At 47.0% G+C, this 22,961-nt stretch overlaps 2 protein-coding genes across 6 annotated transcripts in view; both read right to left on the reverse strand.

Moving 5' to 3' along the window:
- CREB1 (cAMP responsive element binding protein 1) overlaps positions 1-15,833 on the reverse strand; it is a 48,202-nt gene extending 32,369 nt beyond the window's left edge. For 2 of the 5 annotated variants that reach the window (XR_015289147.1, XM_086897315.1), the window contains exon 1: positions 10,188-10,610. The gene's annotated coding sequence lies outside the window, so the exon portion shown is untranslated. Of the gene's footprint in view, positions 1-10,187; positions 10,613-15,488 lie in introns of those variants that run through there. The other 3 variants (XM_023930854.2, XM_086897314.1, XM_086897316.1) reach the window with 3 other exon arrangements.
- Positions 10,948-14,915, reverse strand: LOC147652215 (uncharacterized). The gene is made up of 2 exons (XM_086897317.1): positions 13,425-14,915; positions 10,948-11,582 (listed from the first exon to the last, which is right to left on the reverse strand). The coding sequence occupies exons 1-2, from the start codon at positions 13,780-13,782 to the stop codon at positions 11,275-11,277; spliced, it is 666 nt and encodes a 221-aa protein (XP_086753443.1). The 5' UTR covers positions 13,783-14,915; the 3' UTR covers positions 10,948-11,274.
- Positions 15,834-22,961: the final 7,128 nt, after the last annotated feature.

Genomic DNA, 22,961 nt, shown 5'->3' on the forward strand with positions numbered 1-22,961 from the left:
TTAATAAAATCCATCACAACATTGTATCTGAACGGTATCACTGGCAGACATCTTTAATGCAATATAAAATACAGGCACCAAGTGATTTTTTTATCATGCTGTTGGGGAGCTAATGCTCTGGCTGAATACACCACAACTCCAGGAACAAGCTCTTTGCAAATGGTACAGGCTCAGCAAATGAATAATCAGCACAGCCACTTGCGACAAACTTTAGTTTCTGGCCCTAATCAAATTCTGATTTCACCTTTGACTTTAACAGCTGTGGGTGGAGAAGTGAGGGATCCACAATTCCATGGGATCTGAAGGTGACCTCAGCCCAAATGAGGGCAGCTACCTGAAGCCAGCCACTCCTCCTATTTGCCCTTCTCACTCCAGCGCTGAACTGTGACCGCACACCGGTCTGATGGCAGCTTTTATTTAAAAAGGATGACATGATGACATCCATGCTATGACAAGTGAGGTAGTTCTGCTGAGCCCATGGTGAAAGCTTGCTGGATGGAAACAGCACCCATCTAAGAGCCTTTATTAATGCAGCCTGGCCCCAGGCAACAGGGGTACAGATGGGTACAATAAAGTAACACCGCTTCTGCTAAAGAGGCCCTGTGCCCGAGCTAGTACACCCCGCTCTTAGCACGGGCTGACAGCTCAGGCTCAGCGCCACACTGGAGCAGCTCTACAATCCCTCTAAGGAGGCAGGTTGTACCTGGCTGGCACAGTGAGCAATGCAGACACTGTTCTCTCCTACCACCCAGATATCTAGATATGACAAATAAACAATTTACCCTGCTGTACTGGTCACCAGCAGAACATTTTGAGCCACTTCCTTGCACAGCAAACACTGGCATGTGAAGGTGTTCCAGAAGAAGAGCTAAGGCAGCCCAGAGTGACAGAAAGAAGTGCTAATTCTGCAAGTGGTCAGAGACCATCTCCTTTCCCACTAACAGGGAAAAAAGAGGACTGTCACTACAATAATTACAGAAGTATCTCAGAGCAGAAAATGATGCCAAGTTAGGAAGGCTAAGATCCATCTAAAAGAAGGTGCACGTGCTCCCTTTTTCCACTGGGGAGAGCTGTCAGAACTTGAGATTTCCACCTGACCTGCCAGTCATTCAGATTAATATTATCTTTGTTCTCCTCCATATGCATTTCTATATTTTATAGTCTTTTACTGCCTCACCATACATTCTGGCAGAATAAGAACCACCTAAATGCTGCATGACATATTTTTGACAACCTTTTGACTTGCTGTAAGGATCTCTGTCCATTTGCCAAGCAACCTTTAAACATTCCAGATCTGAGGCATCAGCTGGAAGAACTGTTGCAATTCCAAGCCTGGGGCAGCCTGCAAGTATGTAGGGAGAGTCTCTACATATTTTTATTAAATAAAGGGTTATCTCTGAGGTGAAGGAACTACTGAAACTTGTTTCCAGCAATCAACTACAGGAGTGATGGCTGCCTGCTCAGCAGAGTCACTCTCCTAAAGTAGAGAACTAAGATGTTGTTAGGACAAGGGTATTTAATATAGGACTGCCTCCTGCACAGGCTGTGCTCTATAGATGTGCTAGGGAAATCCACAAGCTCGGTCACTAGGTCTGTGACAAACACTTATGCGAGCAAAGCTAAAGCTACTTTGAAACTATACAGATCACCCAGCTCTCTTTTGGTGCTCTGAGCAGGTCATGAACAACTTACAAAAAGACACAAATAAAAACCAGAGCATTACACAGGCCTACACCAGTGGTTAATATAAGTCACCTCCATACAGGTGTTTCCTTAATAGTATTAATTTAAATGAATACCAGGTATGATTTAATGGAATAATGTGATAAAGCCAGAGAACCACATAAACATGTTTATTATTACCTGAAATCTCTTTATTCCAAAGAAATGTTTTCAGAGTCTCTGTTACAGTGTGAAAATATTAATAGACACATGTAATTTATCAGAATAGATACTGTAAGACTGGACCAAAGGCTCTTAGAGATCACACTGATTAAATATGACATTCTAAAGCAATATGAATGTAAATTTACATTCTGAAACACCAAATCTTCTGGGAAGTCCCAGGCACTCAGGAGACTTTCCTATTAATAAAGTAAACATTTCCTTTTCCACCCTGTAATGAAGGAGAGCAACTGTCAGTAGAGTTCTTCGTATGGTTTCAAATGTTAAATTAGAGACCTGAATTTTATAATCCATCTGTAATAATAATAATAATAATAATAATAATAATAATAATAATAATAGTAGCAGTAGTAGTAGTAGTAGTAGTGCTGAGGTTTAAATAATGTAGGTCACCTCAGCAAAATACTGCACACTGAAAAGGGTCAGATACTGGAATCCCAAAGTGACACATACTGCACTTGCTTTCACACCATTCTTCTGTTTCAGATAATATCAAATCAGTTGAGGAACTTAGGGCAAGTGAGTTTCAGGTATTCATAAGCTGCACAGTTATGCTCTACTTGAGAATTTTAGGTAGAATTTGTGTCTGCTGAGGTTTTGTCTCTTGGTGAGAAGGGACAGTTCCATGGCTAATGTTTCTAATCTACTTCTGAATGTCAGTGGCCAAAGCATCAACTCATAAAAAATGTTACTTCAGATATTTATGCTGCAAGCTTGACAGACATGAAGTATTTAAACAAACAGTAATCATTCTGATTGATACTTGGAAAATATGTGGTATTTTTAGAGTTCAACCCATAGTATAAAAGCATGAAGTTATATAACTTGGTAAATATTGGAAAGTCTTATTTTAAAAAAACTGGAACACTTCTAATGAGTTCAGAAAGAAAACACAACAAAATGGATGTTTCAGACCAATACTTTCACTATTTTATTATTAAGTATCTTTAGAAATGGTCACCTGAAAGTAAGACCGAGTTATTCATACAAAGCTGACAATTACCAAATATCAAGTCAGATCTCTGAAAAAAAAATAGAAATAACCTGTATTCTCAAAAGCAACATAGTTTCGGGGTTTTTTTTCCCCTCTTACGATTTAATAGCTTTGTTTAATTTTTAACAGGCAGTGTAAAACATGTTTTGCTTTCCTTCCAGGAAGTGAAAACCTTTGAATTCTTTCTGAGGCTGGAGTGCTAGAGTAGAGTATGCCCAAGTATGCCCAAGAAAAACAGCACTTCCTTACAAACCTTGCCCTTGTCAATTTCTGAGTGCATCCTTTTCACAAAATTAATTGCAACACTAAAACCAAAAGATCTAGGTCTTAAACCACAGCTTAGACTTGGAAATATTTTTAAATCCTAAAATTGCTCTGGCTTTACTAGTTTTATTGAAAACATTGTTGCTTGGTCAATTAGCAATAGTTTTGAAGCATCATCAGACTATGTTGCTTAATGCACCAAAATTAAACCCAGCCTCTCTCTATAAACCAACTGAAATGCAATAGTGATGAAACTTTATAGCAAAATAATTCTGATTAACATTATAAACCAAGTGGATTCTAGTTTATTTTTCATGTACTTTTTAAATTTGCCTCGGAAGTGCAGGAGGGCCTTTTAAAGAATATCACATATATGTCTACCAGGCAGATCTACTCCACAAAAGCACCATCTCCAAAGAAAGAGTAATGTTTCTCAAAATAACTGCAGTTTAAGACCTCCATTACCTGTGAGCAACATGGCTGTCCCCATGGAACAAATCACGTGGGGTGTGATTTGCTGGTAATGCTGAAGGTCTGCAATGACTGGAGTAAGCAATGGGAGCTCACAAGGTGATGTACCAGAAAGGGCAAGAGAAAGAAACAGAATCCATGTTTTACATCAATGTGTTGCACACTTAAAGAAAATCTCCATTTTGCTTTCTGCAACTACAATCTTGCAAGCATTTCTGCTGGCAGCACTGCCAGCTCAGGCTCTGGTTTCTTCTAAATTTTTTCTTTCTTACACCTTTACACTTGTCTGTGAAGGTATCTAGTAAATGGAACTGGGCAACCAATTTGCACTACAGACAAGGAAACACAACTAATTTCTAGCCTGGAGCAGTTCTCTGATCCAGTTCACAGGCAGTCGTACTGGTGCTACTGGCACAGGAACAGGAGCAGGAACAGGGAAGGTGGAGCAGAGTCTACCCTGCTGCAGCCAGGCCTGTCAATGAAAGCAAAGTAGATCAAATCATGAGTACAGGTGTCACAAGACTGTGGCAAGCCAACAAAGATACTGAAAAAAACACCTCTATTCTGTAATTTGATTGCTGTTGTGATGACTCTGGTTAAGAGTGGGAGGCTGGAAACAGGATGAGTATTTTTTTATATAATCAGCATTAGCTTTCTGAGGACTGGGTAGAGATGTAATTTTCAAACAGCCACATTACTAACAAAGCAGCTATCTGCAGCAGGTAACACACTTTTTCCTCTCCCCAGTCCAGTGTAATGTGTGCTGGTTACACATGCCACATTAACTTTACACTACAACTTCCAGGCCAGTAGTTTCAGCCACCATTAATTATTTTACAATCCGGAAGTCAGGCCAAGGCACTTATCAGTTTGTAGCAACAGTGACACTACAGTGAGACACTACAGCCAGCTCACTGCCCAGGTGCCTTGGGCCAACTGACAGGATGTGCACGTAATTGCTGGACCCCTTCTGGAGCTTCATATTTCAACTAGGGCTTCATTAAAAATATCTTGTATATAATTCCACCCTGTTGACTGGGCTCTCCATAATGAAAGGTACCTAAGAGGTACACTGACCTAACCTCTTGAGAAGACTGAACTCTGCCTCTGATAAGGAACAGTTAGCTCAGTCACACAGGTGTCACCAGGCTTTTAAAACAAGGAAATTTCCCTAGTTTGGTTTGTTGTTGCTATTGTTTATTTTTTGACTTACTGCATTCTTAGTTTTCCTAGCTGCAAAGACAAACTCATGTGGCTCTGATTGCTATGGACAGAGTCTAACTCTTCCTTCTTTCACTCTAAGTCATGGATATGCTGCCATTCCCCAAGATGGGTCTGCTGACACAGTTCTCTGCTGCTGAAGGGAGAAAGCTGTGACCCCCTCCTTCCCTCCCCTACTGTCATTGCAAATCTGCACTGGTGCTTGTGCTAACAGCATCTCAATCACCAGGCAATTCAGCTCACTCATGCGGGAGAAAATGATCTACTAAAAAGGACAGTTCTGTCCTGGGTTAGTGATTTGAAATGGCTTATTACATTTTATATATAGTCAACACTACGGACAATGTAAAGGGATGGTCCAGCACCAGGAGGGAGAGGGCAAGAGGTCTGTCACCTGAGAGCCAGACAGTTGTATCAGCTCAGACAAAACCACAGCAACAGATTACTTCTGTTGGCTACACAGTACCCTTCTTCACACATTCCCTCCCTTTTTGTCTCCCAGATTTTTCCTATCAGCACAATAAGAAAATCTGGATGAGTTTCACAAAGAGGGAAGGGGTCCCACACCTACAGTAATGGCCTAGGGTTTGGGGTTTTTTTTTTTTTCAAGAGAAAGAAAGCTCACTACAATCCAGAAAGGTGTAAATGTACAAATCCTGCTCATATTGCATGCTACTTGGAGCAATGGACAGGCACCAGTGGATTTTGAGGCCAGACACAGCCAGATGATGTGTCATCAGAAAAAACAGGCAAGAAAATAATGCTTCCCATCCATTATTTAATGGTGTATAAAAGATAATGAGAGAGATTTTACAGATGAGAAGATGTTTTGACATTCAAGCCCCAGGAAAGGTACAAGGAAAAGTAAAATCCAATTGATACTGGAACAGCATAGAGAATGAGACATTTAGGGTAGCACCTATAAAAAAGGTGCACGTAATATTGGACCCAAAATGTCACAGGAGGTTGCCGTTTTGGAAGAGATGGTTAAAATATTGCAGCAAAGAGCTGCAGTGAACAGCCACAGACAAATTTGCAATGTGAAGAATAAAAAAAAAGGAAGTAAAGGATGTGCACAGAGAATTTGCTAAAAAAACATACACAAAAGGTGTTTAAGACAAGTAAATAAGCAGCACAGCAAATCAGTTTAATACATGATATTGAAGTTTGGGAACAGTTGTTGCTTACGTTCATTTGCTCATGGTTACCACATGTAAGAACTCAGACTTAGCTGAATGATCCAGCTCTATGGCAAGAAGAAAACTCCAGCAGGATCTATGCCATCCAGCTTAGTTATAAATACAGCAATAATTTAAAAATTTCCCCACACAGTAGCCCAAGCATTTGCGCAAGTGCAATGGAAAAGACATGGGAGATGCTTTGGCCAGTATTACTACCCAAAAATGCTATGAGGAGCTATGGTTCCAGCTCATCAGCCAGTAGATAAGCTTAAAGAATTCCTGGATTTCTTAGGCTATGTGCTCTTTTGTAAGTTTAGAAATCTATCTGAAAAAGCTTCTGCCTAAAGAAGAAAATACAACCCAGCTTTAGTTCTGCAATATGCATGGCAAAGGAGTTTTCCTGATTTCTTCATTGACTAAACAGGCTGTACATCACTGTACACTTAGAAGATCAGAGATTTTTACAAATCACTTTAACTTTATCCCCTCCAAAAAGTGTGAAAGCATCAAAGATAGAGATTTTTATTTCAGTTTCCTGCACTAAGGTAGCTTCAAAACAGTTCACTGCAAGGCTTCCTGCAACTGTGTCTCAAGTAGCCAGGGAAGTCTCCCATCAGAGAACATCTGAAAAGTAATAAAATCCAGAACAGCAATTGGCAGGACTCTCTTACCTTCAGAACTACTTTTCCATCTTTCACCTAATGGTATTTTTTTTTTTTCCCACAAAGTATCAACTCTTTTTAACAAATCTCAGGACAAAAACAGGAATGCTTATTCTCTAAGGATAATATCCTGTACCTCTCTGCACTCTACTCAAAAATCACTGCAAGTACTAACAAGTGTCAGTGCTTCTCTAAACTTGTGTGTATGTCCATATTTTAGGTAAACCATATACATGTATCCAAACAGGAACACGCTTCCTCAAAATTCTTTATCCTCTCATCTTAAAGTGGCTCTTCCAACACCGAGTTTTCTTTTTTTCCACTTGACACATAATACTATAAATCCAGCACTGCCAGACAAAAACAGCAGCAGAGAACCCTTGGCTGTTTTTGAGTGCTTTTTTTACCTGAAAGGCCAACTAGAGCCAGGCACATTTTCACCTCCTGCGCAGCTGAAAAGGCTGTTTTAGAAATTTGGAAAGCTGGAAGGTGTTGTATTCATTCTCACTCACCTTTTTAATTGCAGTACAATAAAGTGATCAAAAAGCTTTGAAGAACAAAATAGGTATCAATGCTTTCATGCTGGGGGATGTACATAGGTCATTAATGGCAGGCTGCTCATGTTTTCCTAATCACTACAAAATATGATCTCACAGACTACAGATGAGGCAACACAATTTCTGATTCAGTTAAAAAAAAATAAAAAAAAATATAAAAAATCACTGCCTTGTCATGAACTTCAGCTGTATGCAAGTAAGGTACCAGGGAGCTCAAACTGAATTGGGTAGATCTGTAGATGAGGATTGCTGTCACGTCCCATGAAACTAACTTTAGTTAAATTAGTGGCAGAAAGCTAACACGGCCTTCTCTCTGCACCAAAGCCTTGAGAAGTGTGGCATGAGTAACTGATCTCCACTTGCTTCCAGAGATCCAAAAATAGAGGTGAAGTGTGAATATCCCATTTGTTTCAAAATGGTGCCAACAGAAATTCCGAGTTGGGGCCTTGTCTTCTATCAAAATACGCACCTACAGAGCTGTAGCTGCACTTAGGCAGTAAAAGGCTGCCTCTTACTGCAGCAGAACAGCTACTCTGCAGAGTAAGATCTACAGATTTTGTATAGCAATAGCTGTGCTGGTGCAGGTTTCCAAGAAAAAGCCAGATTGATGACTTGACATGAGATGTGTTTGAATCTTCTGTATCAGCAACCCCCTCTCCCCCTTCCAGACCCTTGGGGTGTTTTTTGTGTTGGATTTTTTTATGTTTGACTGGTTCTTTATTTTTTTTTTACCCAGATTAGTAGACACACCTGTCACCAAACATATGAGAAAAAAATTGATTATATGCAGACCATTCAGTGCAGACCCAAACACCAAATTTAGGGTACAAATCTGAATACTGGTGTTCTCTCAATTAAATGAAAGCATTAAAAATTATTACACTCTTCTTTAGTACATCAAACAATTTCATTTTAGGTCTGCTGTAAGTGATGCTTAGCAAATACACAACCATCTCTCTGTTCCCTTTTCTCTCTGACCTGTGAGGGGACAAAGCTTGTGAGGAAATGCAGAGATCTGTGTTTGGAAATATGGATCTGAGAGTCTTCCACTCTATTATGAAAGAGAATAAAATAAAATGCTTTTTTCTAAAACTACAGAAAACAACCAGCAAGGATCTTCTGTCCCATTTTTGTATTTAAAATGTAGTGCGTATTCCATCAAACGAAGAATGAATGAAATACACCAACAATTACACTCTCTTTAATCACTATCAGCAGCTACATTTCTTACTGGATGTCTATTAATCAATTAAAAGTTTAGAAACCCTCTTCTCATGTTGGTATTACAGAGTGAAGTGATGTAGAGCATCTTTGGCCTTCATTTCAAAAGACATGGTGGAAGTGAAAGAAAACAAAGTCACATACAAGGAAGTATACATGTGAATCACAAATATACATTTTGAACAAAACCTATTTCAGTGGCTTCGTATTTTACTGTATAAATCCACATTTGTTGATACAAGGAAGAAAGGATGCAAGTAGTCTCATCATTCCTATATTCTAAAATAGTGTTTAGTGATGGTCACAAAGGGACTAAACACAGATACATGATATTTCTAAGAAGTCTCTGGTCTTTTATTTAAGAAATAGGAAACACATTTCTAACCCCAGGGGAAAAAAAAAAAAAAAAGACAGGTGTTATTCTAGAAGCAGATTGTGAGCAGGCATTCCAATATTTAGGAGGAAGACACAAAAATTTAAAGTGTTTCATGAACAAAAATCATATGACCATGATTTAAAACTTTTTATCTTTGTACTCATTTAAGAGGTGTAACAATCTTTGTTTAAAAAGTTTTTGAAGTCTGCCACGTTGTTTTTGCTTACTACTGCAACACAAAATTGCAGATATCCAGGATTTGAAAGTAGAACAAAGTCAAAACACTGCCTTCTATTCTAGGCAAGAAAAGAGGAAAAAAAAGCCCCCCAGCTGCAGCAAGGCAAGGCTGGTGTAAGGCGGAAAAAGGCATTTGAGCTGACATTTGTTATAAAAGCTGGGATAGAGGTCAAATCCCGTTCGTTGTGCAGCACCCAAGTCTGTGGAAAACTGGCAAAAGCAAATCCCAAACCGAGATTTACCAGCCGCAGTCTGGCTCAAGTTCACTTTGGGTTAAAAATACTAGCAGGGGAGAAGCAGCGCGGCAAGAGGGAACAGTATCCCTGTTACGTGACCTGCGCGCCGGGCTCGGGCTCTGCCCGCGGGTCCCGCCCGGAGCGCGGTGTTGGGTGACCGGCACCGCTGCCCGGCGCGGCCTCCCGGAGACGGAGTAACAGCGAACCACCAGACCAAGCGCTGCCCCGGCTTCCGAGCACAGATTTTATTAAAAGCTTCTCGTTACAGAGCCGGGCAGCGCCCCACGCACTCGTGTCCATCACGGCGGGAGTCTGTTTGTTTATCCGTACAGCGCGCTCGGGGCGCCGGGGAAGCGGAACTCCGGCGGGCGCGGGGGGCCGCGGCGGCCCCGCGGGAGGGTCCCCGGAGCCCGGCGGGGCCGGGGGGCGGCAGCGGGGGAGCGAGAGCCGGAGCGCACACGGCGGGGCGGGGAGGGGGCGCGGGCGGGAGCGCGGCCGCCCCCCGCCGCCGCCGCTCCCCCTCGTCGTCGTCCTCCGCCGCCTCCCTCCGGGGGCCGGGGGGCGCGGTGCCCCTTCCCCGCCGCGCTGAGCGCCGCCGCTGGCTGCCGACAGAGCCGCCGCCGCCCGGCTGTGGCGGCCGCCGCCGGGCCGGCTCCCATCCGCCATTATCCTTTGTTCGCGGCGCGGCGGCGGCGGGGATGTTGCAGGGCTCGGCTCCATCTTTAAGGCGGGCGCCCCTCCCGCGGGCGGTGCGCGGCCGGGCCCCCGTGTCCTGCCGCCCGGCGGCTCCCCTGGTCCCCGCCGGGCTCCATTTCCTTCCCTCCCCCCCGCCCCTGTTTGCTGGGCGCCGTCCTCCTCTTACCGGTTACCAGGCTGCTCCGTCACTGCTTTCGTTCGCGCCTGGGATCTCGCCGCAGTTTTATTCTCTCCCCCACGTAACACACCGCGTCAAACTACACCTCCGCCGCGTCACTCACACACACAGGCGCTCCCAGCCCGGCGACAGGCAGGCAGCGGCCGACTGAGGAGCGCCAGCCAGGGAGCAAGCGCCGAGCGCGCCCGGCCCCGCACGGAAACCGCCGAGCGGTCACGGAAAGCGCCGAGCGCCCGCCAGGCGGCGGGAACGGCCGAGCGCGCCGCCGGCCGCAGCGGAAAGAGCCGAGCGGCCGCGGAAACGAACGAAGCGCCCCGGAGGGGGAGGCGGAAAGAGCCGAACGGGCCGCGGGAAGGCGCGAGCGGCGCTTCCGCCCCGGGGCGGCCCGCGCGGGAAGCACCGAGCGGGGCTGCAGGGAGGGGAGGGGGGGCGCGCGCTCCCCCCGCCCGCTCCCCCCGCCTCCGCCGTGCGCGCGGCCGAGGCGGCCGGAAACTCGCGAGCGCTCACGGAAGTAGCTGAGGGGAGCTGGAGGTTCGTGTCCGAGCGCCCAGGGTTAGGGTTACACCAAGGTTTGGGGTTCAGAAAACCACAAAGCCCAGAGCTCCAGGGACTGTGCAGCTACAATAGACCTGCCAAACTGAAAAGAAAACTGCCACTAAATAGCTCGTCCATATCTTTTTGCGTGGCAACTGACTCAGCACTGTCGCTGTTGGACACGAAGTGTGGATTCCATGCAACACCCGAAGGAGATGGTCAGAAAAAGCTTTATTATCTGAACTTTTCAGCTTTTTATAGGGTATTACGCTACAGGTTTAACATGATAGGTAAAGGGAACACCACTTCTCTGTCCCATTGGTGGGACAAGAGAAAACATACCTGTACAGAACTGTTTTGAGAAAAAAGAGTATTTACTGTAATAGTCCTTGAGTGAGAACTGCTCTCAAGAGACTTTCACTTGGGAACAGATCAGCCACTGACAGGCTCTAACTCTCTCAGGCTCAGAAAAATCAGGTCCACATCACACTCTTTCTTTTTATAAAAAAAAAAAAAAAAAAAGAAAAATCGAGCAAGATGTTTAACGCCTGCTTGTAGTGGGACCATCCGAGTAATCACTCACATCTTCTGTGTCATCACTCGAAAGTTCCTCCACTTGATGACCTTCCTCCTGGTCATGGCCTGTGGTTTGCCTGTTAGCTCGGTTCCGCCTTTGTGATCGCAGGTCAGGTCGGACACACTTTGTAGGTACCCAGTGCACCCCAATATCTGTGGATACACATGCATACTCACGACCTGAAGCCATAAGTTCAAACGGGCCCTCCCACTGCTTGGTGGTTAAATTTTGCACCCGAACTTTTGCTTGGGGCTGATGTGTCTGCCTGAAGCCTGTAAAGAAAGGTGATGGTTCAAGATGACTGGGTTATTTGAATTCTGCAGCACCGTAAGGTGATTTATCGTGTACAAAGCTTTTGCCAATCAACTTTGAGGGGTTTCACCCTGCATTCCCCATTTTTCTTTCTGAAGAACCTGCTTCAGAGTACCATGAGTACATTCAGCAATGGCTTGGCCAGTTGGAGAATGTGGAATGCCGAATTTGTGTGAAACACCCCACATCTGAATAAGCTGCCACACCTTCTGTGATGTGTATGCCGGGCCATTACCGGTTTTCACAGTAGAAGGTATCCCTAGCACGGCAAAAGCTTGCCTCCAGTGGGTGATGGCACTGCATGTTTTTTCTCCAGTGTGAGCAGAAGCCCACATTGCAGAGGAGAAAATGTCAATAGACACAAGCACATACTTGACCCTTCTGAATTTGGCAATTTGGGTAACATCCATTTGCCAAATTTCCAAGGCCTTGAGACCTCTAGGGTTTACGCCCACTGGTAAAGGCAAATCAAGTGCATGACAGTCATCAGAGGAATTGACAATGTCACTAGCCTCAGCTGGAGTCAACTGAAACCGCTTTTGCAATGTATGTGCGTTTTGATGAAAGAATCCATGCAATGCTCTGGCCTGTGCTAGCACATCAGGCTGAGGTGATACCCATGCAGGGTTAGCCCACTTTTCAGCCCTACCATTACCTTCTGCTATGGAACTTGGCAGATTGGCATAGTTTGTACCTTTCTCTTGAACCAAATCTGGAAGGGCAACTACATTTTCTTTTTGGAGGGACCACTGGTTTTCCCAGATGCGTTTGTCCCCACACCCCTGTAAGGGAGGCGTGGGGCACAGTGCGCCCTTCGTCGCAGTGGTCCCCACTAAAAATCTGTCCCGATCCAAACCTCCCAAACTGCCAGTACATCCCAGCCCCAGAGGTTAGCAATAGCCATGGTAACATAAACCCAAACCATAGGCAATTGTCCCTCTGAGTTTGTGATCTGCACTGGCTGCTGGCTAATGAAGCGTTTGGCCGTTCCACCCAACCCTGCCACAGGTGACTCCACCGGCTTCAGAGGCCACTGCGGGAACCACGCAGAGAAGACCAGGATGGTGATGTCAGCACCTGTGTCGATTAGACCTTGCAGGTGGATTTCTGTCAGGGTAGCACCTGGGAGGCACAGGGTACATCACATCTCTGGCCTTTTGTCAGTCAGGACTTCAGACCAGTGCACTTGAGGTGGTCCAGTTGATCCAAAGCAACCTTCCCCTCGACACTGGCTCACAGCCCTAGAAACTGAGGACTTGAAAGGCACAAGCTGAGCAATGCATGTTTTCTTGGGAATGGTGAGGGAAGGGGTGGGCGTGGAAACCATAGCAGAAATTTGTCCCGAATAATCAGCATCAATAAGCCCCAGATGCACAATGATACCTTGGAGTATGGCACCTGACCTTCCCATTAGGAGAGCACTTTTACCCTCCCCCAAGGGTCCACAGGCATCCAAATGAACTCTATGCACTGTACAAGAGTTCAGGACTACTGTTGCTGCTGTGCAGACATCAAGTCCAGCTGAGCCAGAGCTGCTGGCCACAAGCTGGCTGAGTAAGCCCGCATCAGCTTCAGGACCTGGGGAAATGCTTATTTCTGAGCACGTTTCCCCTTCATGCTCAACTTTGTGTGTCCCTGATCTGGCAAAGGCTGGTCCTTGGCATCATATTTCACCGTGCAAGCCTCTGCAAATTGGTTTGGCTTTCCACACTGAGCACACAGAAATGAAGGAGCTTTCCCTTTCTGCTTCTGTTTCCCTTGCTTTTCGGTGGCTTGTGCTGTTTCCTGCTTCTGCTGCTTACCTTTTGGCCCTTTTGAGGATGCTGGTAAGGCAGTAGCCAAGGCAGCCATCCTGCAATCTGGGGTGCCTATGTTTGCACAAGCCTGAGCCATCTGTGCCACAGATGGGTCACCTGGGAGGGCCTGTATTACTCTCTTACAGTCATCATTGATATTGCTTCTTGCCAACTGTGTGAGCAGTATGTGCCTCAATTCTGGTTTGTCCACTTGCTTCTCTAAAGAGGCAGAGAGTTTCTCAATAAACTGCATGTATGGCTCCCTTGGTCCCTGGACGATAGTAGCAAACTTTTGCTTTGGAGCAGAAAGCTCTATTGTTGTCATCAGAACTGCAAAATCAGTCTTCTGGCATTGCTCTAACATCAGCAGATGGAATGTGACTTGGAAAGCAGGGTTAGAGAAATTTCCAATCCCTGTCAAAAGGTCAAGTCCAACCCCAAATCTAGGGTCCTGTTGAGGCAATTGACTATTTTGTCCAGCTACTTTTGTGGTCAACTGACTCCAATTGTCCTCAAAAATCTCAGATTGAATAGGCTGAAACAACACCTCAGCAAGGTGACTAATATCATATGGTACCAGTGGCTAAGAATTAAGACCGCAAATCATGTGCATTACTTCCTGAGACCCCGGTCCATGCTGTGCAACCTTGTCCCCAATACCCATCACCATTTTTGTGGTCAGGGCACGGTGTGTGTTAGGCAGGCCTGTTCCAGGATTTACTTTTATTACAGGAAAAGCCTGAACATCTCCCTGCGAGGTCACAGCATCTCTGTGATCCTGCCCCTTAGACATCACAGGAGCAGAGACAGGCCCCTAGCTGGCGCTCGTCTCTCCTGCACCATACTGTCCATTCCTGGCAGAATCTGAAAAATCAAGGAAACTGTGTCCAATGCCTCTAAATCTTTCCATTAGCTCCCAGTCCCCCATCTCCATTGCTTCTTCCTTTACTTCGTCCCAAAATTTCCTGGGATCCCGAAGCCGTACCGTAACCTGACACGGGGATAAAGTCCAGTGTATACTCAAGTGAGGGCCGTCTCTGTGCCCTGCACTTCGAGCAGACACTCGCCCTGACAATCCAGAGTCGCTGCGAGTCCCTATGGTAAACAAAGGAGACTCGTTTGCCCCTGCCCGGCAGCAGCAGCAGCCAGGTGGGCGTTCTCTGCCGGCTCCGATGCCGAGCCGGCAGCGGGGCTCATCGCCGGGGGAAAGGGCGGCGCCGCCTGAGGGCTGCCTCTGCCCCTTCCGGCTCCCCGTGCCGGGACAGCCCCGGCCGGGCTGTCAGAAGTGGCGGCACCGCCTCCCTAGGCGGCGCCAGCTTTTGCCGGCCCTGCCGAGGCCGCGCCGGTCTGAGGGGCGGCATCGCTCCGCCCGCAGTTTGCTCCGCTGGTGCCCTCCGCAGTAAGGTTCGCACCGCTTGCCCCCCGCCTCCCTGCCGCGGGGTTCCGCAGCGGCGCCCACTGCGCCGGGCCGGCGCCAGCCGCGGTCTCAGCCGCGCCGTGGCGAGCGGCGCTTTTCCCATCAGCCCCTGCGGCCGTCCCCCGGCGGCGGCAGGCCCCGCGTTGCCGCCGGCCCGTGGCGCAGAGCCGCGGGGATCGGCCCCCTGCCCGCGCCGCGGGGCCACTGCGTCCGTGAAGTCCATCCGCGGTCCCAGGGCGCCGGTCGTGGCCTGAGCATAGGCAGAGGGGCCGGTCCCCGCGGGACTCCGCGGCGCGGATGGGACCCCACCGCCCGCGGGGTCCGAGTGCGGAAAAAGGAGCAGCACGCAAACCCCAGAGTTCGTGCACGGCACGGGAAGGGGTTTGAACCACTCCGTTGGCGCTTCCAGTGGTGGGCTGTGTTCCCACCGCGGGGAACGCCACAGGAACGTTTTGTTCCCCCTCTTCCCGTGGCTTCCCGAACCCCGGGTAGGGCGATCCCCGCCGGGCAGGGAGGGAGGGGCCGCGGTCCGAATCTCCCCCGTCCCCCTCCCCGTTGTCAGACGCCCCTGGGGACTCGAGATAAAGGGGACCTACCCCCACACTCGGATCACTAAAGGATAGGGCAGGGGAAAGGCTCCCGTCTGAACCGACCTGGACCACTCCCGCTGCGGTTTCCCGTGTGTCATGGTCCAGGAGAATGTCTTCTGGGTCAGACCAGTCTCCTGGGTCGGAACCGGCGTCTGAGATGGCTCGTGAAGACATTCTGGAGCTGGCGGCTTCTATCACATCCATGAATTACTCCCTTATCTTCTAGCCAGTTGCTGCAATACCACGGTGAGCGCCAGATGTCACAGTTGGACACGAAGTAGAAGTGTGGATTCCATGCAACACGCGAAGGAGATGGTCAAAAAAGCTTTATTATCCGAACTTTTCAGCTTTTTATAGGGTATTACGCCACAGGTTTAACATGATAGGTAAAGGGATCACCACCTCTCTGTCCCATTGGTGGGACAAAAGAAAACACACTAACCACAGCTGCACAGAACTGTTTTGAGAAAAATTAGAGTATTTACAATAATAGTCCTTGATCGAGAGCTGCTCTCGAGACTCTCCCTTGGGAACAGATCAGCCACTGACAGGCTGAAACTCTCTCAGACTTACAGGAATCGGCACACAGCACAAGCATCTTTTCACTGCCTCACCTTGGGTTAGGGTTATGCCTAGGGTTAGGGTTCCGAAAACCTCAAAGCCCAGAGCTCCAGGAACTGTGCAGCTACAATTGACCTGCCAAACGGAGAAGAAAACTGCCACTAAATAGCTCTTTCCATAAGTTTTTGTTTGGCGACTTACTCAGCCCAAGGCTCTTTTCACTGCTCCAACTAGAGTTAGGGTTACGTCTAACTTACTCCCATCAGGCAGCTGCGCCCCCCTCGCCCCCGCAGCACCACAGAGTCACAGAATCGATTAGGTTGGAGGAGACCTGTGAAATCATCGAGTCTCACCTGTGACTGAACACCACCAGGTCAACTAGATCATAGCACTAAATGTTTAAGTTCCTTAAACGCCTCCAGGGACGGTGACTCCACCGCCTCCCTGGAGCAGTCCATTCCAATAGATAATCACTCTCTCTGACGAGCTTCTCCCTGATGTCCAACCTAAATCTCCCTTAAGTCTGTGTCCTCTTGTCCTGTTACTGGCTGCCTGGGAAAGAAATGGACCATCATCTGGCTACACCCTCCTTTCAGGCTGTTGTTGAGAGTGAGAAGGTCCTCCCAAGGCCTCCTTTTCTCCAGGCTAGACCCCAGCTCCTTCGGCCACTCCTCAGATGAGTTGTGCTCCAGCCTCTTCACCAGCTCCATTTCCTTTCTCTGGACACACTCCAGCACCTCAAAGCCTTTCCTGAATAGAAAGGCCCAGGACTGGACACAACATTCAAGGAGTGGCCTTATCAGTGTCAAGTACGGGGGGACAATCACTGCCCTGATCCTGCTGGCCACACTATTCTGGATACAAGTCAGGATGCCATTGGCCTCCCTGGTCACCTGGGCTCATGTTCAGCAGCTGTTGACCAGCACCCCAGGAACCTTTCTGCTGAGCTGCTTTCCAGCCGCTCTGCCACAGCTTGTAGGGCTGCATGGGGTTGTCATGACCCAAGTGCAGGACCTGGCACTTGGTCTTGTTGAACCTCATGCCACTTGTCTCACCAATCCAGCCTGCCCAGATAGCCTTCCTGCCCTCCAGCAGATCAGCACTCTCACCCAACTTGGTGTTGTCTGCTAATTTGCTAATGGTACCATCAACCCCTCACCCAGATCATCAATAAGTATATTGAATTGAACTGGGCCATATGGTATCCTTGGGGACACCACTAGTGACTGGATCCCAGCTGGATGCAGCACCATTTACCACCACTCTCTGAGCCCACCTCTCCAGCCAGTTCTTAGCCCAGTGAAGAGTGCACCTGTCTAAATCATGGGCTGCGAGCTCTTCCAGGAGTATGCCATGGGAGATGGTATCAAAGGACCAGACATGTCCCCACAAACACACTGGTGCCATGTGGGACCTGCTACCTCCAGCTTCACAGGGCTGTATCCCTCCATGGGCACCCCCCTCCCTCTGTGCTCCACTGCTCAGACCCCTTTCCTCAGCCCCCCAGTGTCACCCCAAGACCCGACCACTCTTCCCTTTGCAGGCATAGTATGGCAGGTGAGGTGCCATGGACAGTCCATGCTGCCCCTCAATGTACCCCAGCTCCCTGGTGTCTGTTGTGCTCTCCCCTCATGTGGTCCATCAGGTTATTTCTCTAAACTTTCCTCTGCTGCCTTGTTTTTACTCCAGCCTGTGACTCCTGTCCTGCTGCCTGCCCTCTCTGGCCCCGTGACCAGCTCTTGCAGCCCAAAATCAGGCACAGGGTGACTGCTGCTCCATCATGGCACAATATTTGCCATGGAAAACACCATTCCTGAGCCACTGCCCCCACCAGTGCTGGAGATGGCAGAGATGTGGCCACCAGCCACCTAAGCTATCAAACCACCATATCTAGAGTAGCTGGGGGCTGGTGGCACACATGGCACCAGCTCCCTGCTTTGCCACCTCTCAAGGCACCACAGGGCAGAGGAGCAGCTATGTGTGCCTTGTCAGAGAAGAGGAGCAGCCATGTGCTGTGGTCTTCAATCTCATCTGCAGTGCCAGTGTGATGTCTGTTGCTGGGGGTTTTAAATGCCATGAAAATAGGTGAACTGTTTCTGGGAAAGGCGTTTCAGTGAGCTGGTGCCACAGGAAGCAGGGAAAGAACCAGTGGTGCTCCAGCCAGGTGAGTCCATCCCCATCTTCTGTTCACAAACCCAGCTGAATGCACTTGATTGTACACCCTGAAGAATGGACTGCTCCAGCTACAACCAGAAAAAAACTGTACTCAGATAGTAAAACGCTTTTCATTTTCCAAGGCCTCAAGATGGCACTACATAACAAGATTTGAAGCTCCAAAGGCGGTTCATTTTGCAGCTGGCCTGGCACGACACCGCTGCCAGGTGCACCGCATGACATGGCACTGGTGTGCCATTTAGTTCAGTTCATCTCAAGTCTTGTTTTCTCAAAAAGGTTGAAATGGTTTTCCTTATGCTGAGTTTCATCTAATTCCCTCCAAAATTGCAAGAGATGATGCAAGGAGTGATTACAGCTGTGCCTTGCCTTAGGTTTTGTTGATTACAGTTATTCTAAAATAAATCTTTGAAAAGAAAAAAGGGTAGCTCAGGTTAAACAGCTAAAACATTGTTTTATTGCCAACATGTATTATGGCTTGGGCTACAGCTCATTTTCTGCTTCTGCTGCACTTTTCCCCTCTGCCCTGCTGCAGACAGGAGCTCCAAGGTTGCAGGACAGCATAGCCTTGGCTGCCACCCATTTGTGCCCCAGCTGTTGTGGACCTCTGCTGTGCTTTTGGCTCATACTCGTTCCTGTCTGCAGTGTATGGCTGACATATCTTTTGGAAATTATTTTTTCCTTTTTAGAGTCTGCTAGGATATGAAAATGTCCATTCACTAAATCGGTCTTTTACACCTGCTTTTGGGAGCAGAATGCTTCTTCTACTTAAAGCTTTTGAGATGAGCGAGAAATCTAAACTCAGTGTTCTTGATTTGGTCCATTCATTGGCAGTGAATGGAAATGCTTCTCATTCCAAATCACCAACAGAGGTGCAAAAGGCTTGTCTTACCATCACATCCTTCTCATTTCACAGGATACTGGGGTAGAGGGCTCTTTTTGATAGTGTTTTGACGTTTGAATTCTAGCCCCATTGCTCAGTTTTAATTTTTTGATGTGTGTTTAATAAAGTATCTTCTCTGTATTTTGTTATCGTATACAGATGTAAATCAAACTAGGTAACTAAAAATATGTTTTAATTTGTCTAAAACATGAACATTTTTACATTTCACTAGAACTTCTGCATTTCCAGAAGTGATTCCAAGATCTAGCCTTTGTGCTCCTTTTAGTAATAAAATGCTTTGTGTGAGAAAATATTTATGATGAGTAGAACAGATGTAGCCATCTGAGTGTCTCTTGTTTGACTCATGGCTTTCTTTAACTATTTTCTCCCCCTTCTCTTTGCCCTTTATGTTAATGTTTGTGTTTCATCAGCTTTTTTTGCTCACATGAGTGACAAAAATCACATACATTTACCACCCATACTTGTTTCACAGAACTGATTTACTTGCCCCTGTGCAGAAAGCCTAAAGAATCACAGCAATCAGAATTTAAGGGAATAAATAAGGTCCTTGAAAGGTGACTAAAGTGTAATAATCAGATCTCAGCGAATGGCTCCCATCAGAAACCTGGGCAACACTCCCAGCCTGCGTGCTGAGAGTGCCACTGGTGTTCCTCCAGACCAGGCAGGACTGTCTTTAGGCAGCTACACAGCTCCTCAGTGGCTCTGATCCTGCTGGCCCTTTGGGTTGATACCCTGCACCCTGCTGACTCTGCCAGTCCTGCTCTCGCTAAAGCTCCCTAGCAGCTCCTCAGCCCTTCTCTGAGAGTCTGTCAGCTCACTGATTAGTTTGCACAGGGCATCTTGAGCAGTGGCTACTTCTCTGCCAGCCAGTGTAGGCTCCTCATAGACAGCCCAAGAGAACAATTGATCTCCAACTAAAACAAATGCCTCCAATGAGCCAGATGCCTGAAGGGCATTGAGATTGTACCCAGTGTTGTGTCTCCATCTCTTGCACCATCACAGAGGCTTAAACCATGGATGGATGTGAGCTGGATTCATGCTTGCCTCATACTGGCTCAGTGGCAGGGCTGTGTGGACATTGGATACAAAACTGCTGTGGAATCTTCTGACAGCTGTTTTGCACACTCCTCCTTCCATTCTGAGCAAAATTGGGGCACTAAGCAGACTTGGAATTTCTTTGGGAAAGGGAACAAAAGTCTGAGTTGCAAAACCCCCTTTTCTCACTGACATTGACACCTTCCTTTTAGGGGATGCATCTTGGGGAATCTGTAGAAAATAGGATAGCAGCGTCGTGCCAATTACCCACAAAGTCCAACAGGGAGGGGTTGACTTGGAGAGTGAATTGGAATGCTCAGCAGTTTTCTTCTTCATCAGCAAAAGTTTGCTTGATGATGAGTGAACCCCAGCAAGATTAATTACTTTCCTTACAATTAAGCCTCACAGGCAAATTCATTAGTTTTCAGCTTCCAGGTTGGTTACCCTGGGCAGTGGACTCCTTGCACACAGCATTGCAATTGATTGCCCATGGCCCAGGGCCCGTGGAGGCTAAAGAGTGATGTGTAGATCAAGAAAGGTTTGTGCTTGGCTGTGTGGGGTGGCAGAGTCACAATTCGCACAATGTCGTCTGGAGCAGTCAATGCTACTGCACTGGTAGCATGAAATACAATATTTATTGTGGAAACACAGAAGCACATGTGTTTTCAGTCTACATACAACTGTACAACACACAAGTATTTTTTGCAGGCCACAGCGGTCTTTGGGAGTGATTTATAACAAAATAATCTTTCAGCATCAAACACTCACTGACAATTTCTAGAGGACCACTGTGCTCTGCCAGTGCAGAAACAGAGAGAGTGTGTTTTGTACAAATATAAGCATAAGTATTGCTGGGGAGGAAAAAGGGCAAAGAAGGCAGAGTGTGCTCTGGGGCTTTGCAGCTGCATACACTAATGGATATTCTCCCAAGGAAATGGAGAGTATTTGCAAAAAATGAATGTGGAGGGCGACAGATATTATATTAAACAGTAAAGCATCCAGCACTTGTCACTGTACAGAGTACTGCATTGCAATTTCCAGCCTATATAAACTGAGCGACTGATTTTAAAGCAGATGTAAGAGAAGGCTGGGGTGCATCCATACCCCTGTGATGGACATGGCCATTCAGTAGCACAGACAAAACTCTGAACTGGTGCTGACTTTCTGAGGAGGATGAAGATAATGAAGAGGGGTTATTCTGAAATCCAATGACAAAGGCATGCCAGTCCTCCATTTTGGCCTGTGAGATAGATGGAGGCTTAACTTCAAACTCTCATACAGAGCAGTCTTCTATCACTTCATAGCCTCTCAGAATCAGCTAGAACTGCTGACACATCAGGATATGGACAAAACCCTACAGGTTTAGTATCTGCCACAGAGAACAAGATTCACTGGGCTCCCTGAGCACTTTATTACAGAACTAGGTCTAAATTCACAGTTAACTCAGAACAAAGTAACCGATAATATAAATGGTTTTTCAACATCATCCCACTTAAAGTTAATGATCTGCAGCTCAGGTCTGCCCTTACTGCTCTTGGACATTCATCATTGCTAATAGTAATAAATCTTCCTGGCCAAATACAGGCTTTACAAGCAGGCAGATTGCATGCTCAATTAGCCCAAGGAAATTGGTCACTTTGCTTAACCCCTGCTGTTTGAAATATGGAGTCCCCCTGCTGCACCATCCTGCTGGAGCAGCATCATGTCTCTTCCACTGATGGAGCAGCCAGGGAGGGGAAATCTGCCCTGAGTGGGCGATTCAGCTGTTCCCCACCACACATCTCCTTGTGTAGAACAGAGGACCTTCTCAGCTCACAGGCTGCTGCAGTAGGGTTTGCCTGCTCTGGCCATCGTAGCCATTACTTAGGGAGCTCTGAGTGCTTTGGCTACATTCTGTGCTAAATAACAGCCCATTTCTAAATTACCAAATATCACCTCTCCCAGAAGCAGAGGGGATGTTTCAAGGGCAGAAGTGTGGGAACAGATGAGCACAAGCAGCTTTTTGACACATGTTTTGACAGTGTGCTGTATTTTCTAAGGGTAGCCAGAAAAATAAATCTGGCTTTTTGAGCACCCTGCAGAGAGCTCAGCCCACCTCACTGTCTGAACTTCATGCAGACTAGGAAAGAGTCTAAGCTTTCCCTTCAATCCATTAAAAATGCCTCCTGAATATTTTCTTCCCATTATAACTTCCCTTTTCTCCGTCTTCCTCATTAAGCTGAATTTCTTCTCACTTTGCTTGAGGCTCCTTTAATGATTTCTCATTTTGGTTACTTTGTTCTAAGAATGTAGACCAGATTCTTCACACAGTGTCTTCTCATTGCAGAGACATCCTAGCTTATATATCCCAGGCTTCCAGGGACCCCCCACTCCTTATCCAAAGATGAAGGATGACTTATTTTCTCACTAAACCCCCTTCTCACCAGGCTGCCTTCTTTGCCCCTACCTCCATTCCCCCCTAACTTAGGCTCAGCACTGCTGGGCCAGCTCAGGTACAACCTGTTGGCCTCCCTCTTCTGTGATGCTTTCCCTGCCTTAGGATAGACAGATGCTGGCCCTGCAGAAGTGCGGTTGTTGTTGTTATCCCATCTTATGGCAAGTCCCTCATGTGCCAGATGTCAGCAAAACTGCTTTGGGCTGAACCTCTAAAGGTCACATAAGCTTTAAAGAGCATCTTGTGTTTTCATGTGACAGATTGTGACACAGAAGGGAGAACTGAAATGATTTAGTGACCAAGGAGGGGCTTAGACATGCTGTAAATACCTGGTACGTCTCCAAACAATGGTGACTGTTTTCTTGTCTATGAAGCCCTTTTATCACATACTTCATGGCTTGGGGGCTTGACTGTGCTCAAAAACTTTCTG

This window comes from Cyanistes caeruleus, chromosome 7, assembly GCF_971803275.1.
Source record: "Cyanistes caeruleus chromosome 7, bCyaCae1.hap1.1, whole genome shotgun sequence".
NCBI lineage: Eukaryota > Metazoa > Chordata > Aves > Passeriformes > Paridae > Cyanistes > Cyanistes caeruleus.